We start from the raw sequence: 18734 nt of genomic DNA on the forward strand, positions 1-18734 counted from the left end.
GAGTTCCAGAGAAAAGGCATGAATAGAGATGAGAAGTTAAAGAATTAGAAAGAAAGAGAGAGGAGGAGCGAAGAACTGAGATGAAGAAAGAGAGAATGGAAAGAGGGTTTTTGAATGTGGAATCGGGGAAAATAAATTAAGCAGGGGAAAAAGAACCGAACCACTGCAGTTAGTTACATTGTGTGAATATATACATGTCCAGCCAATTAACAATTCCCTCAACTAACTTAATCAACTTGTCAAAAATGTCTAAGAGCTAACTAACTAATTACTTTCATTACTAACTAATGCATGTACATGCTAACCAATTAAATCAGTAAGTTCCTAACTAACTTGAATGTATGCTAAATGAGTGAATCAAGTCACATTCAATTATAAATTATAATTTTATAATTAATTTATTATAGGCCTTTGATAATATTGTATATATAAAATTCAAAATAATGTTATATGGAAAATTCGAAATTCTCCAACAAAACGAAACTGGCTACTGAACCTTTCACTCCACCATAATAACTAAAATTTAGTAATACTTAAAAGTTACTAACTAAATTATCAATATGTTACATATAAATAAGAAATCAGTCACGTACTGCATGTAGAAATATATATTTGATATTTTATAATTTTTTTATGATACTATTATGAATAAATTTGATTATTAATTTATCACCAATTTAATTATTTTATTATAGAAAATTTAATTATTTTAATAATTAATTATTTAAATAAAAAAATGTGAATCAGCATATATAAATATACACAAATATATAGTAATTGATTTTAATATATGTATAATATTTTTGCTAAACAATACCTAAAATTCGCAACCATTATTTACATTTAATTAGTAACATGATTTTTACAAGTTTGATTATATCTTTCAGTGGAAAGTTTAAACAATATTCTCTAATTATATTAATCGATTCCTTTCTTTTTGGTAAAAGCAAGATCAAGTTGATCATTATCATATGATAGACGTCATGCATGACAGATAGTTTTATTAATTGAACAAAGTAATTTATGTTTTTGTTTTTGGAGTGTTATTATGTTCAATTGTTCATATGACGTGTTAAAGAATATCAAACATTGTTTATTCTTATCTCTGCAAAGTTAAAAGCATATAATAATCTTTAATTTTGTTAATTAATAGTCACAAACACTAAATTCTATTTGCTTGAGGTACCTTTCTCCAACCTAATCCTTCACTACTAATTTGGGTTAGGAAATTAGCAAAATATAATCAATTTAGATTGGTTGAGTGGTATTCATTTGTCCACATAAATAAGTGTCGGAAGTTCAAATCCTATTTTGTGCATGCAGCAAACGATTGATCAGTGACAAATCCTTAAATGAAGCTCATGTATATCTACAACAAATTAATTTTTAATTTGTTGAATTAAAATATACCATAGACAAAAAAAAAAAAAAAACTCAGCAAAGCATTTTTCAAGTAGTGTGAATAATGCGATCTTTTTTTGTTGGGTTTAAAGAGAAAATTATTACTAAATGTTAAATATTTAAATGGTTAAGGTAATATTACACGTTCAAATTTTTTTATGAATTAAAGTTAACCAAGTCAAATAATAATACTTAAAATAATATTAGTCATAACTAGTTTTTTGTTATATTAGATCAATTTAGTTGAATTTGATTAATAAAAAAGATTGGATGTGTGATATTATTTTTAATATATGCTTTCATTTTCTTTAAAAAAAAAGCTTAAATACAGTACAAATAAAATACTACATTTGATTCACATTAACATAATATTATGGGACTTGTAAAAGATGAATTGGTGACATGTGATGAATGTGTGAACTGGTGAAAGAGAGTTAGGGAAAAAAAATACCAAAATTAAGAAACTAATTAAAGGAGAAAAAACTAATTAATTAAACTTCAATATTCATTTATTCAACTTATTAATTACAATGGCTAATTCTATATTTATACTATTTCTAGTAAAACCTAATTTTTTTTTCTATTAATAAGGCTAATTCCACTGTTAAATTTAAGTTGATTTTGGGTTATATAAATGATGACAAATATTTATTGGGTTAAAGCCCAAATATATTTAATTGTGTGCTAAATAATACAAGCCCAATCAAATGTTGCTTCAGCCCATTCCAGTAAGGCTTCAGCAAATCAAAATATTACATCTCTAAGCTTTAAGCCCATCACAACAAATAGAAGGCAGCTCATTTGTTTTTTGGTGTTTTAAGTTAATGAACAAGCCCAATACTTCTCATAGTACCGTTCAGCAATTAAATGGTTATATATTTGCTAAAAGCAAGAAGAGAACAGTTGGATCTTGCAAGAACAGATGTGATTCTATGAAAGCAAGAAGGGCACAAGGATATCATTACTCTCCCAAGGATATTAATAGAGCAACACTCGGTTAGTGGGTGAGCAAAACACAAAAGTAATAGTAGCTAGAAAATGGAGCAAAATGAAAAAGGAGAGCATGCCAAGGAAGAAAAAAAAACAAAGGACAACAGAAGTAGTGGTCGAGCTCCTCATCCAGTAGAGGTAGTGGAGCATGATGAAGAAGGACTACATGCTAGCTGTCACAGCTCCAACGGGCAACAAAGACAAGGAAAAGGAAGAAGCTAAAATGAAGGCAAGTTGAAGATATTTAAGAGGCTTCATTCCATCATTTGAAAGCAAGAAAAAGAGAGCACACACTCTGAGCACTATCTCAAACATTGAGCTGAAATCTTTTTCTTCTACTCAAGCTTAATTTCTGATCTTTTTGTTATGGCTATCTTGTGTCATTTTCTGTTTTGAAAAAGGCTAATATTGATAGGTTGAAAAACCAAGAGAGAAAAGGCATGAGTGATGCAGAATAGCCACAGATTTCTGATGCATTGAGTTGTTGAACTAGGATTAGTTCAACTTTGCCAAGTTGGGTGAGTACTTGGTGGGTTTGAATTGTTTAGATTCTCCTTCCTAGTTGGGTCAGCACTATGGGAAGCTAAGTTTTGGTGTAGAAAGTTTAGGGGTAGATACTAGTTGAATTAGGAAGAAATTCAATTGTATTGATGTATGTAATCTGTGAATTTTAGTGAAAATTTCACTATGGTTTGTGGTGGAAACTGGACGTAGAATTCATTGCACAAAGAATCCGAACCAGGATACATGCTGGCCTTCATCTTCTCTTCCCTACTCTTTACTTATTCTACATACGAGATAAAATGAAATAATCTTCTGCAACTCGAGCTACTGCTGAAACAAAATTTAAAACTTTAATTTTTAAGCCAATTTGAATCAAACCCCTTCTCAAGTTCAACTAGAACCATCACCCACTTATACTAATTCTACTTTTTTTTTCTTCAAAAATCCAACTATATATCATTACAATCATTTATACTAATTTTAATACTTTTCTCTTCAAAAAGCGACAACTATACATCATTATATATAGCATTTTCAGTTTTTCACACAAAGAAATAAGAAAAGAAGTTCAATTTCAAGGTGATTAATCAGGATGTAAATAGGGATCCAAATCCCTCCCTAGTCTTTTTTTTCTTTGGATCTAAGCTCCGTTAGTTTATCAATATAATTGTTGTCACATTTTATTTAAATAAAATAGTTAAATATATTAAATTATTTAATAATTTTTAATTATTATTTTTACGTGACCAATTTAAATGGTATAGAACCATGATTTTGGTAGAAAGTGAAGCCTCTTTTCGTAATTTAAAACCCCGAATTCTTTGGAGTGGTGGTTTGTGGTTAACTACCAAAATCTTCAGCTTGGTTCGTTGCATATAAATTTGTAATTATATTATTACACTAGCAGGTTTGATTGTCTTCATATAAGGTTCTTCACTTCTTCAAATGGACGTTATTTTGCAAATGGTAGCATGGCCTACACTGCAGTTAATTAATTTGAACTATAGTCAAACCAAAGTTTTTATTGAAAAAAAATTAATTAAATTATTACTTCCTACAATACACATCATCCAACTAGGGTTAGAATATATTTTTAGGCTCTTTAAAAACTACTTAGTATCATACATTGAAGTGGTTTGAGTTTTATTTCTGAGTTTATTATTAGATAATAGATTACTGTATGTACAAAATGAAATTCAAATTTTCAACATTAAATAAATGAATGAACTAATCACTCGAATGATCTAGGTTGATTACACAAAAGTGCATGTTAAGATATATAAAAATAATATGGCTTTATATATTTTAATCCAAGTTATCATTTTAAACAATAAAAAATATCATTTTAATCCGATAAAAATGACGATTTATAACTACTATTTTAAAGAACACAAAACATCATTTTAACCTGGTTAAAACAGCGATTTCAAACTACCATTTTATCATAACTGAAAAACCGTCATTTTAACATAGTAACTATAACGGTTTTTAAAAAATTGCTGTAATTTATAGAATAGTACTTAAAATTTCATTATTTTTGGATATAATGGCGGTCAAAACCGCCGTAATTACCAAAAAACTATCGTAATAACGTTGAAAAAACGCCGTTTTTGGATATAATGGTGCCAAAACCGCCATAATTACCAAAAAGAACCGCCAGTAATAACCTTGATCTGTTGTGGTGCAATAAGCTCTTGGTTAAGTAAATAACAGACAACAAATACACATATCATATAGTATGATTTTCTTACCTTACTAGGGTATGCATATAGATAGTGTGATAATGAACACAACATTGATCTTCATATATCTTACAATGCCATTGACAACAACATTATTAGATTCCTCTACATAACTAAAATTTGATCAAATATCAAAGTGTTAATAACCCATTTCAACTATATTACATTCCAAATATTTTTCATCAGAAACTTCACTATCTGATCATCAACAAGTGCTGCTTCTGCTATATCTTGAGCGAGATTTCTGTCTCTCCAACCTTGCTTCTAGAAGTTTTGCTATCAATGTGTTCTCCTTTACCCCCTTAGGAAATTTAATCGGCAACTCGGAATCCGAAACAATCAATTTCGATTTCAACAGTTCCACAAGATTGTTATCAACATTGAGTGCAGCACAAGAATCTTCTTTGCAAATACTCTCATCAGGGTGAATCTTAGCACCATTTTCTGATGACAATGGACTGTTTCCGGCCGGGTTAGAAGACCGGCGACTCGAGTTCATCTTAAGGGTCCAAGAGGGTTTATTATCACTCGCTTGTGCAACATCTATGGCCTCATCATTCATCAGTAGCCCTGTTTTGTTGCTGTCCTGCATTTTGGAGCCAAGTTTGCCAACTTCTTCTTTTCCATTCGCGCTTTTCGGCTCGAAAAATTTGGTATCAGTGGAATCTTCCTTAAGTGGAAAGGAATCCAATGACTGTTGCTGACAAGGGTAAATTTCCCTGAGTTCCTTGGGGGAGGAGTAACCGAATTTTTTAAACTCAATGGATCGTTTCGCGTGAAGAAACGTCTCAATATCGAATCCTAACTTGTCAACAATTGAATTCCTCTCCATGAGATCATTGCTGGATTCAGATAGCTTCATTTGCATTCGCTCGTCGAGCCAAGCTTCCGAAATATGAAGTATTAGCCTATCAAGGCCTTTTTCATTCTCAGAACACTTCTCAGAATTCCACCTAAGAGAATACACTTCTTGTTCATAATCTCTTATTCCTTTGGCAAACTCATCACACAGATTCTCCAAAAGTATTCTAGCTTTTCGCTCTCGTTCGAGGTTTCTCAAACAACCGGCGAACGAAGACTTCACTTCACAAAGCTCCCTAGCTAGCTTGCGATGCAAGCTTTCTGAATGCTTTCTTAACCTCCTCTCATTGTCAAGCTCTTCCTCAACCGGTTTAACTGCCGTTTTGATTCTCTCGTGTACCTTGTCCTTCCTAACAAGTTTTTCGACCTTAATTCGCTTCATTAAGTCCTCTATTTCCTTCCTATTCATTTTCTTCTCTTGAAGTAACTCCTTCATCAGTGCTTCAGAGTGATACAGCTCTGTTTTCAAGGCTTTCATGACTGATACATTCGATGCGTGCTGTTCTTCGAAACTCCAGATTCTCTTCAGTATCTTGACTAACTCTTTGGATGTTGTAACATTGTAACTCGACTCTCCGATCATACCTTTGAAATCAGTTGAATTCGAGCGAGTTAATGAAGGATCATATGGTGCTGCCTGTTTTAAGAAAACAGAAAATGATCATTGAAGATAATAAATGCATCATCATCAAGAATTCTGAAGCCTAAAATGCTTCCAAATCCATCATATCTTAATCTTGCTAAGAAATTTTTTATGCTTAATTGAAGAATGAAAATGTGAAAGAGAAATTATGTAGATTCAAAAGGGGAAAACATATGCTTACTTCCATTTCAACACATCCATCACTTTCAACTGATCTATGCTGCTGAACAAATGTTGATGCAACATGCCTTTTCACAGATGATTTCTGCGAATAAGGAACCGGAAAACGGTCGTATTAATCGCACACGCAGACACATAAATATTGCTAAAGCAGAGATAGTTCTCCATCCAAAGAAGATTCTAGACTAGTTTGTATCATATCCTCACTAGAAATTGCATATATAACACAATGAAGGGATAATACTTTTGATGTTAAGGTTAAGAAAAATAGTAATTGAAGCAAAACAATGATGGATTTAGAAAATTGAAAGCAACATCACAGTTGAAATCAATTTAGATAACAAAAAAACAGTTAAGAAGACAAGAAAACCATGCTTTAAACTTTAAACCATAATTAAGAATCCTCTAGTGCTAAAAATTGTTTGTTTTTCCACTTCTAAAACACTTAATCGCCTACCGAAAACTCGAACTATGGACCTCTGGTTACTAGTAATTGACATATACAAACAAAATCCAGTTACCAACTTCAAAACTGAAACTGAAATTTTCCTTTATAAGAAGGCATAGGAAAATGAATATGACAAAAACAATTTGGAGAAAGTTATCATAACTCATAAGTTATAGGGAAAAAACAAAAAAACAAAAAAGTTCAAGGCATATATATGTGCATGTCATAGACCAAAAAGGTTAGTTGGGTCACCACAACCACCAAAACCATATCAAAGGGAGCAAAATCTGGTGAGTGTGGGGAACATAATATACATTTCTGTGTAACAAAGTAAAGCTAGAAAGATTCATGGCACTCTACAATGACTAAATCGAGATTTTACATAAAATCAAAAACATTATTTGAATTCTAAAATACAATCAAATAGAAATTTTCAAAATCATTTTGTTAGAGTATAATTAGGGTCAACATGGGAATAGGTAAGGAGCGAATGACAGTGGTGTTTGATTTATTAGACTCAAAAAGACACAAGACAGATAGGCTAATCGATAAGGTGAAAAAGTATCATAGGAGTAACAAAAGACAACCATGACTCCCAAGATTTTAAGAATTAAATCGAGATTTATGCTGTCTTAAAGTATGACTAACAAGTATACCTTATAGCCTAGTGAAAGTGTAATTTTATCCAACATAGATACTAATTTGCTATGATTCATGTTGAAATCAAAATATAACAAAGCATATGAAGTTGGCAAACATAGTATAGTACAACTATACATAGTGATCAATGGCTAAAATTACTAGAACACGGAAATATCAATTTGCATTATCATTTTCAACTATAATTTATACAAAAGATATTTTAGTATTCCAATAGTTTTAGCCGTTGATCTCAATTGTAAATTCTGTACACAATAATCAACGGCTAAAACTACTGGAACACCAAAATATCAATTTACATTATCATTTTCAACTATAGTTTAAACAAAAGATAGAAACTATTTCAAGTATTGGAGTGGTTTTAGTGGTTAATCTCAATCATAAAATCTAAAATTAATCCCTAAAATTACTGGAACACCAAAAGATAAACCTGGTCAAAAGGGGTATCTGGAGGCTGAGCCAGCTGTCTAATGCGGCTGCGGCGGCGGCGATGGCGGCGGCGGCGGATCCTGATGGAAGCAGGGCTGTTCATTCTGGAAACCTGAGTTTGTTGTTGGTTGTAGGATTGAATTTTCCAAAGGCTAGCACAAAGTTGTCTTGAAGAAAGAGATGAATGTTGAAGATGATGATGAAAAGCATTAGCATTTGGATTGTTTTTTGATGGAGATTGTGATGATGGAAGCTCCTCCTCAAGTCTCCATGAAGGTGGTGGTGTAGTACAACAAGTTCCACCACCACCCTTTAACAGAAAACTTCTATTTTCTCTCAACTTTTCCACCATTGAAACTGATGATGAAACCTTCTGTTCTCTCTTATTCTCACTACCTTTTTCTTCTTCTTCTTCTGCTTCTGTTCTTCTTTGTCTCTCCATAACACACACTCTCTCTCACTACTCTTTTTAACGTTCAAGTTTCAAAGTTGGTTGCTTTTTTCTCTTTGAAGTTGTTACACGTTGCTTCTTTCATTTCTTTTCATTCAGACATGACAGTGTCATGGTTTGTTCAGTGCTCAAAGAACAAGTTTCCTCAGCTTTCACAGTTGACTACATTACAGAAATAATAATTTATATATATTTTTTAGAGTTTAATTTTAATATATTAAAATTTCAAAACATTTTTTATCATTCTATATATGGCATTTTTTTCTTTGAATGGCTATTTATATAATAAAAAATAATTATTTTTATTTTTGTAACATTATATAATTAATATCCGTGTAAAATTATTTTATATTAAATTATATTAAACTAAATTATTTTTTAATAAATAGTCAAAATGATATCTAAAAATATAATTACAAGTTAGACAATTTTTTTATACTAGATAAACAATTTGATTTAGTACTAATTTAATAAAGGATTTATTTTTTTTATAATTATTTCTACTAAAATATGTTTCGTAATTAGATTTACATATAAAATTATTTTATAAATTATTAAAATAATATTAAAAATGCAATTATAATATAAGTTAGATAGGTTTTTTTATTAGATAAATAATCTGACTTGGTACTAATTTAAAGAATTTAATTTTTTGAAAATAAAATTAACATATACAAAATATACATGAATTTTTTGAAAATTATTTTGACTTTTATCTAAATTTTTTATTCATAAATTATAAATATATTATTACAGGATAACAAATATTAGGCAGTGATAGAGTGTTGTGTTCCCAAAATCTGAACCAACTAAACAGTTGGTTACTTCATTTTGTTGGGTCCACACTCATTCATACATGGCCAGCATCCTATGTTTGTTTTACTTTTGTCTCCTCCTACACCTTATCATCATCTCTTTGGATTTATTTGGGTTTTTTTTTTTTAGTTTCTCAAAACTTTATTATTTTAGTATCTGATTGACTGATTCATTTTTTTAATTGAATTGGTGAAGTAATTTTTTTTTATTTTAACATGTTTAAAGAATTTTAAAAATATATTTAATATTTAATTTACATCAATTTTACACTAATGAAATATTTTTCAATTCTACTACTATATATTAGCTTTGTCTATAATAATAATTAATCAGAGATAAAAACAAACTAAATATTAGGACAAAAATGACAATTTTTTAATTAAAGATAATTTCAAAACATAATAAAACTAAAAGCAGTCATATAGTTAATTCATAAAGATAAGATTAAAAGTCACCTCAAACATTAAGAATAAAATTAATAAGAATTAAGAATTAAAAATATTGTTAAAAAAATAAGAGTAGTTAAAAAATGTACTAGCTAAAATAAGAGATTTTTTTTTTTACCTAAATACAAAGTAAACATGATACACTTCAATTTAATTATCTGCTAATTAATTATATTTGATGGATACTTTTTAACTAGTATAGATTTTATTCTCAGAAAAATAAAATCCATAATTAATGCATGTCAGAGGATAGCTATTAGATCATATTTAAAAGCAAGTCCTCATTGATGACCAATCAATTCTAGTAGCTGTTTTTGTTTATGATTATATCTTATTTTATTTAATTTGTTTTTGGTGGTTTGTTTGTTTATGAATATTAATATGAACATTGTTAATTACTTTTCTTTTCTAGTGTTTGTCTCTAACAAAGAACCCAAAGAAAAAAAGGGAAAAGAGCCAAAAGTTATTATGCAATTTTTTAATTTGTCATTTTGTTTTCTTTCATGCTAAGCTATCCTAAGCTAATATTAATCATATAGTTCTAGCTATAGGGCCTTTGAATATTTGTTCAAAACTATGTATTATTATGCATGCAATTATGACACTAAGATATTTGACTCAGGGAATATTTAACCTTTAAGCATGCGGTTTCTGTAGATATTATTATTATTATTATTATTATTATTATTATTATTATTATTATTATTATTATTGATTAATGTGTGCTGTCCTATATCAATTATCAATGCTCAAGGTATAGGCATATAAATTAAGAAGGTCCACAAAATTAAACCACATAACTTTGTAATGCAACATGGTCCATATCATTATCCTTATGAAGACATAAACAAAGGGACAATAGTGTGGTCCACATTCCCCTATATATGGTATCCCAAGGAATTTATTCCCTTTGACAATTTCTCCAATTTACTATATTACAATATTTGGCTAGAATTTTGATTTAACTATTAAATTTTTATATTATAATTTTATATTAAATTAGACAATTTTACGACTTAAATTTAATTATAATTTTATATTTTTCTTGTTTAATTCACTCTTTTAGTTTTACATAAAATCTCAATTATGGTGTGAAAATTCTACTTATTATATACTAGTTTAACAAATTAATATTATTTATGAATAATTTTTGTATAGATAAAAATTGATAACTATGTCATACTTAGGAACATTTATATAAAACCTTGTAGGACTTATAATATAAATAAGGGAATTATTTTAAATAAAATAAGTGTATTTCACTTTTATTATGAGTGTGCTTAAACTAAGATGTTAAGTTTAATTTGTTTATATAGGTAAAAGTGTCTTAAAATTTACACATATTCACAAGATATTAAAAATAAATAAAAATATATAAAATCACCTAGAATTTTAATCAAGTTATATACATATAAAACCAAATTTTAATGCCACACAAAAAAATTAACAAATTCCATGCACAATATTACCATAAAGTGGGGCTTTGTGTCCTTGAGAATAGACCTTGTACAAACTTAGCTTCTTTTCTGTCTTCCAATCACCATCAACTCAACATGCATTTAAAAAAAATTATGTGATTTGAATAAAATAGACATATTACTTATACTAACGAAAGATTTTCAAGTTTATCTCGTACTGGTATATCAGTGATTTTTAACTATTGATCTTAATTATATATATTATATATATTTTTTATAATTAAGATTAACGGTTAAAAATCACTTAAACACCGGTACAACGACACACTTAAAAATTTTCTTATATTATAATACTAGGTATATTGAAAAATTATTTTAATATATAATTAACTAATTGCTTTTAATACTACTTCCTAACTAACCTTTTGCTTCCCCAAGTAAAGTTGGAGAGGACCACATTACTTATCTTATATTGGACCACTTTTGATAGAATGAAATTCCATTATTAAATTGATGATTGTGGTCCATAAGCTAACCTTGCTTAGTAGCTTTTAGATAACATGCCCATTTATGTATTCAACATAGGTAATGATTGTCTAATGTCATAAATTGGATATACATCTTTCTTTTATATTTTCAAATTTAACCTTTTATTTAAAATCTCAAAATTTTATGATAAAGTAATAAGGAATACATCCTATCCATTTTAATTTGTGTTATTATTATATATTTCATTAGAAACAAAGTAGACATTAATTGGTAGCACCATGTTCATAGTCATAAAATAGATGAGATGCCTTAGTTATTTGGGCAGTTATACTAAGAGAATAATTTTAAATGTTCATAAAAACACCAATATTTCAATAATTTTAACGGTTAAAATTAATTTATAGATAAATATATATTAATTAAAATTAATTATTAAAATTATTAAAATATTAATATTTTAAGAACATTTAAAAATTTTCCTCTACTAAGAAACATTATTTTTTCTATTGTGAGTACTTGACACTTATTTAGTCACTATCAATGTTACTTAGATTGTTGAATCATCCAATCCAATCCAAACAATATATCAAATCAAAGTTCCAAAAGGGGATATTCATTAAAATAGTCACAGCAAATTAAAGCTATTCAGTGAAAGCAGCAGTATTAACTTTTGCCCCCCAAAAAATGTCCATTTATAAATGTCCAAAGTAGTATCAAACTTTTGGCATGCAACTCTCTTGGCAAAATGTGGAGTGTTGGAGAACAGAACAGCAGAGAAATTCAAGGAGAAATAGCAGCTAAAAGAATTGTATGTGCAACAGGTAATAATGAAAGGAACCACTTTGTATGCATTTTAACAGGCAAAAATTGAATTGGTGTCATGCTACCATGACAACACACCTATTTAGCAATTAACAAAATTAATGTGATTTCTTTTTCGAGAAAATGACAGATAGGTCTATAACATTTTGCCTCGCAAACATTTTCGTCCCTAACCATTGAAAAATACTTTTAAATTTTTGACCTTCACAAAATTTGGACGGATAAGTTCTTCTATCCAAATGCCTCCGTCAGAGACTGATCTGTCCAAATGCCTTTGTCAGGAACTGATCCATTCAAAATTTGTCAAGATTAGGGACTTAAAAGTATTTTTCAATAGTTAGGAACAAAAATGTCGAGGACCTATTTGTCCTTTTGTCTTTTTCTTTTAAGTTAGGAGTGAGACTCAAATCGAGACCTTTAGGTGAAGATAAAAAGACTATGTCATTTGAGTTATAACTCGTTAGCTCATGTGATTCCTTCGTAGTTCTTACACATATGATCAAACAAATGAAAGAGTTAATTAAAATAATTTCTAAAAGATCACACATGTATCATTTTTTGTTTTTAAAATATTAAAAGGATCTTAAATTAGTCTCTTTTTTTTTTTTCGATTAGAAGATAACACCATTTATGACACCTATATAACTAACAAGAAAACCAATTTATTAATTCAGTATGGTATTTTTCATATTAATGTACGCGTAATCTTTTTTAATGACTATTTTGATTTTTGACTATTAATTCTATTTAAAATTAATAAAAGACTTGTAATAACAATAATAATATGTATAAAAAATGTACTATTTCATGCAATTTGTTAAAGGATGTGTTTAATAGTTTAAACATGACACAAATACTTTGATTAAAAAAAAAGTTTATGGGTCTTTCTATTTCTACTTTTTGAAAGGATAGAAAACATAGAAATAGGGAACACGATAAGGTGTTTGAAATTAAGTCATATGTACAAATTGATCCAACACAAATTCACAATTTTTATGTTTTTTTTTTATGTATTTTTGTGTTCTCCCGACTATTTTAAATTTTTCCCAAAAAACATAAACACAATAATAATTAAGTCATTTCCAACTTCTCTTATAGAGATCAAACATGGTGAAAATTTATTTATCTTTACGTGAAATTAATATTTAAAAATTATTAAATAATTTGATAAATTTAAATAAATTATTATTTAATAATTTTTAATTAATAACTTCACCTAAAGACAACTACATGTAAGTCTTTGACACGTAACATTTGAAAATTTTCAGCAAGTAAATATCCAACGTAATATAACAATAACTAATTGGACTTTTTTTTCACTGAGAAAAAATGATTAGATATATAAATGAATTATGGGTCAACATACTCAAGTTTATGCTAACAAACCCAACAGAGAAATATTGATTCAAAAGAGAACCCAATAGATAAATGAATAGAAAAGGAAGCCCTACATTATAGTAAACTATAAATTTAATGTATCCCCATTGGGCATTACAAGAGGAACCAAAGGCCCAACTCATAAATGGGCTTTATATAGGTCATTTTTTAATAAGGAGTTAAGTATCTTTAACTTTATGGGCCTTAAAAACCCAAAAAAGTTTAGGGTTTTTTTAACAAATTGATATGTTAAAAGTGTTTTTGTTTAATGTTTAATCATGCATTACTATATCATGGATAATAGTTTCTTTTTTTTTTATGGTAGATGAATAATGACTTTTAAAAGTTTGCACTAACTGTCTAACACCTAGGCTATGCATCAAAGTCACTATTTTTTAATCCAATAAAGCTTATGAAAAAGTGGAGTGAATCAATGAATCATCCAAGGGTCAAGAAAAAAATAAAAATCCAGCAATGGCCTATTCATTAAAGTAGAAGAACAAGGGCCCAATATTAGAAAGATAAAGATGCAAGAAAAGGACCCTTTTAGTGTTTGGCATTCACATGTTGGGTGCCTCTCAAATATTATTTTGATTTTACTTTTTTAAAGTGAGCACATTTTAACTCCTTTTAAATTTTCACTCTACTAATGTGTTCACTTTTTTGAATTTAAGATTTAGATAATAATAAATGATATAACTAAATAAATTTTGTTTTAAACTAGTGACATTAACTTCTAGATTTCTAATATTTCAGGCTAAATTTATCATAACATACGATTTAGGGTTTTAAATCGTCTATTCAGATCTTAAAACCAAATATCAACCAAATTACATTGACTTTTTTTCTCATTAGAAATTTAGAATTATGAATCTTAAATAACAAAATATTGAAAAGAAAATACATTACAAGGCTATCATCACCAAAAACATACTACATAAAACTAATGTTATGTTACAATGTTTGAGGTTGAAATTTTGCAACTTTTACAATAATAAAAGGTGATGAACATTGTCATCACATGACAATGCTTGGTTCATCACATGAAATTCTTGTGTAGCAAATCTACTAGGTATTACATCATTGGAAAGGGTGAGCTGTTACAAAATTTCATGTCAATGAAAGTTTGCCAAATCTAAAGGGCAATGATTGAAGTTGCATGTCATCAATTATATAAACAGCACTTCACAATCTATAGACTATAGTATAAATAATGGGGAAGGTGGCCCTCTAGGTTTTTTTTTTTTTTTTCTCTTTTTATGGGAAAATATATACAGTGAGTGTAAAGTAGTTTTACACGTGCATTCAATTACGTAACGATACATCAACAAAAATAACTACCTTTTACATTGACTGTGCAAATGGTCATTCAAAAAAACGAATGTAATTGAACAATTGCGTAAAATATTTTACACTGTCAGTGCGTCAAAATTAAACTCGTATATATTGGTTAATTGAGATTCTTTTCTTACCTTTAGCCTTTAGGAGAGGATTTGAATCTTGCAATTTTTTATTTTTACTTTTTATTTTTTTTAGAAGAGCATTGATTTTTGACCCCACAAATAATAGTACTAATTCACCATCATATACTTAAAAGCACATTTTAACTTTTTATGTTTTAGGAGCAAAGTCAGAGAAATGATATGACCCAACAAAAACTAAAACAAAGCAACATTGCCATAAACGTTCATGAAGAAGAAAAAGCTTAGGACCTACCAATTGAGAAGAACAAATTAAGCAAGTGTTTTCTTCCCTTTAGAAGGGACTGACTCCCTTCATAAAAAAGTAACATGATATTTTAAGACAATTAATAATAAGATTTAGGGTGTTACATCCATCATTAGTGATATTTGAAGAATTCTATTTGACTCTTCTTTATTTTTAAAAATATACATTAACCTTCTTTAAATTTTAAATAATAGTACACTTAATAGAATAAGTACAGAAATCAATTTTTAATTTACCAACATTATTCAAATTTTTTTGTTTATTATTGTAAAATTATTTTTTTAACCTTTATTTTTTTGAGTTTAGAATTTGAATTTAGGATTTAGAATTTAGTATCTAGAATTTAATATTTAGTATTTAGAATTTGAGATAAAAAGTAATTTTAAAAAAGGCTGAAATTGACAGAAAAATAATTAATTTTTTAATTGAACCAACTATAATAATAGTAACTTAAGATTTAATTTTACTAAACCCTGTTCTTATTTTTGAATAAAAAATAATATGTTCATACAAAAAATTAATTATCAAGTTAGTCATTATATATTTATTTATAAATATATGTTATTTAAATTATTTTTAATAATATTTTATATTTTAATATATATTTTATACGAATATCTAATTTAATAGTTGATTTTTTATGTTAATATAATATGGTTGATTTTTAAATAGTGTTATCAATATATCAAATTTGAAACTATGAACATTACTTTGGGCAAACTTATATTATAACATTATGTTAATCATGTCTGTATACAATAATTTGCACCAAAGTATATAATCAACTTGAAAATGTTTATAAATACCCATCAACATGACAAAATAGTAAAATGAGACGCATTGTTTGTATTCATTTTATTTTGTATATCAAACTAACACAACTTTTTAAAAAAAAAAATTTAAAAGTAATTATGAACAACTCTATGTATAAAAAATAATAAACAGTTTTATATATACTAAAAAACAGATACTAAATTATCTATTTTATATTTATAATTATTTATACATATTTTTTCACAATTTCTTTAACTAAATAACTAATCAATTATCAGAATAATCAAATATGTTAGAGTAGAATTAAAATAATTAAATTTACAATAATCTAGTTATCAAATTTTCTCATAATAGTATATAAAAAAAAGGGTAAAGTATATTTTTTGTCCCTGAAGTTTGACAAAAGTTTTAAAAATACCTTTAAGTTTTATTTTGTTTCAATTTTGTCCTAAAAATTTTCGATTTGCATCAAATATACTCCCGATAGCTAAATTTTCAAAAAATTTAAGACCAATCTAACAATAATGCATGAAAATAATGCTTAATTTGCTTGTGTTGAGGGTTGTTCTTATGAAATTGTTGTTGAATTGGTCTTAAATTTTTTGAAAAATTAGCTGCTAAGGGTATATTTGATGCAAATCGAAAATTTTTGGGACAAAATTGAAACAAAATAAAACTTAGGGGTATTTTTAAAACTTTTGTCAAACTTCAGGGACAAAAAGTATACTTTACCCTAAAAAAAAATTACAAAATATCAAATACATACTTCTATACAGAGTAATTGATTAGTAACTGATTTTTAGTAGTTAGTATACACAAAAGATAATTGAAAATGAACGTACCATAATTTTTTTAAAGTGAATAAAACACTTAATTAAATTAGGTTATTGCCAGTCAATTTGGGTTGGTCGAATAGTCAGTTCATTCGGCCGTTTAAGGTTTAAATTTTGTCTTGTGCATGCAGTAATTTATTAGCTAATGACAAACTTTTAAATAAAACTCAAATTCGCGATGAATTAGTCTTTGACCTATCGGATCAGAAGATACCGTGTGGACAAACAAAAAAAATTAGGTCATTGCCAAATTCTAATGGGATGTGACTCATTTGGTCTATTGTGAATGAACCACATAAATCACATTAACCGGCAACAACTCCCATCACAATCCCCATACCCTTTGAGAAGCCATTTGAATATTCTAACCATTGTTGGGAAGTGATGGCCATTTTCAAATGAATTCATAGCCTTTTATATAACCCTTTATTTGTCACATCTCCACCACCAAGCAAAATTAATTAATTAAAACTATAATTTAATTTTAATATATTATCACTGTAAAATTTTATATATACATTTAATTACATAATTTCACATCAATAAAAATAATTATATTTTACATTAACAACATAAATAATCATTAAAAAAAACGAATATGATTACACGACAGTATAAAACGACGCTTTACACTGTCTCGGTACATCAAAATCAAACCCTTCAAACTAAATTCACCTAAATATATATGTTATGATATAGAGCAGGCGTGGACCTCACTTCTCCACCAACCATATATAAGTCATCAAAGGAGCAGGTTTTCACCTTTCTAGTTGGCAAAAAAAAATAATAAAAAAATAAAATAAAATAAAATAATGGGGTTGTACGGACAACACACACCCACCACACTCAGTCACTCATTAACACATTGCACAACAATGGTGGGTGTGTGTGTAATCTTAGACTGTGAGCATTAACTTGCTCATTGGCTCTTCAATAAATCAAAGGAGATTTCATGTTATATGAAACTATATAAAAACAAAGGCTTCCTTAAAGTCCATTCAATATATCATTAAAGGACCGTACGGACAACAAAGTTATGACTTATGTCCCTCTACAAATTTAGAGTAAACCCCACATCTAACTTTCTAGATTTTAACAAAAATAAATTACAAATTTTAAATATTAATTTTTGAACAATTTTTTAGATGATGTAATTTACCAAAATAAGTGACTAAAGTGACATACAAAAATATGAGTTGTTTTTTTATGAATCACAAAAAAACAGTTATTTTTCGCAATCTACGAAATGATTCTCGTATTAGATAAAATTGCGACGCTTTTCACAACCTAAAAAAAATGTGACCTATATTCGTATAATACACCTTGTGAGCCCAAATCCATATTTAAATTTTTGAGCCTACAAATTTATCTCTCACTACTAAAAATTATAAATATATTAGTTCTTTTCAAATAGTAAAATACAAATGTTATATTTAAATTTTGAGGAACAATTTTATTTTGCTCAAGGATATATTTTACCTTAGCACTTAATTTTCTACATATAAGACTCCAATTAGTTGTGGAAAGTGATAAAGATGCTTGAATCTAATTACAAATTCTTGAAGCAGTGCAAGACAGACAGTGTTAGGTTCTAAAGGACACTATATTTTGGTGTAGTTTTTAGTTTTAGTTTTAGCCTTAATCAAAGAAAATAAGAGCCATCTTCCAGTGAAGAAGTGATATTCTTGTTAGAGGAAAGTGCATAAACAGAGAGAACTAAAA

At 28.0% G+C, this 18734-nt stretch overlaps 1 protein-coding gene across 1 annotated transcript; it reads right to left on the bottom strand.

The window, feature by feature from the left end:
• Positions 1 to 4679: 4679 nt before the first annotated feature.
• On the bottom strand, positions 4680 to 8496 carry LOC107622935 (uncharacterized). The gene is made up of 3 exons (XM_016325019.3): positions 7860 to 8496; positions 6323 to 6406; positions 4680 to 6135 (listed from the first exon to the last, which is right to left on the bottom strand). The coding sequence occupies exons 1-3, from the start codon at positions 8298 to 8300 to the stop codon at positions 4843 to 4845; spliced, it is 1818 nt and encodes a 605-aa protein (XP_016180505.1). The 5' UTR covers positions 8301 to 8496; the 3' UTR covers positions 4680 to 4842.
• Positions 8497 to 18734: the final 10238 nt, after the last annotated feature.

Source organism: Arachis ipaensis, chromosome B2 (genome assembly GCF_059453495.1).
Source record: "Arachis ipaensis isolate K30076 ecotype BB chromosome B2, ASM5945349v1, whole genome shotgun sequence".
In the NCBI taxonomy this organism is placed as follows: Eukaryota; Viridiplantae; Streptophyta; class Magnoliopsida; order Fabales; family Fabaceae; genus Arachis; species Arachis ipaensis.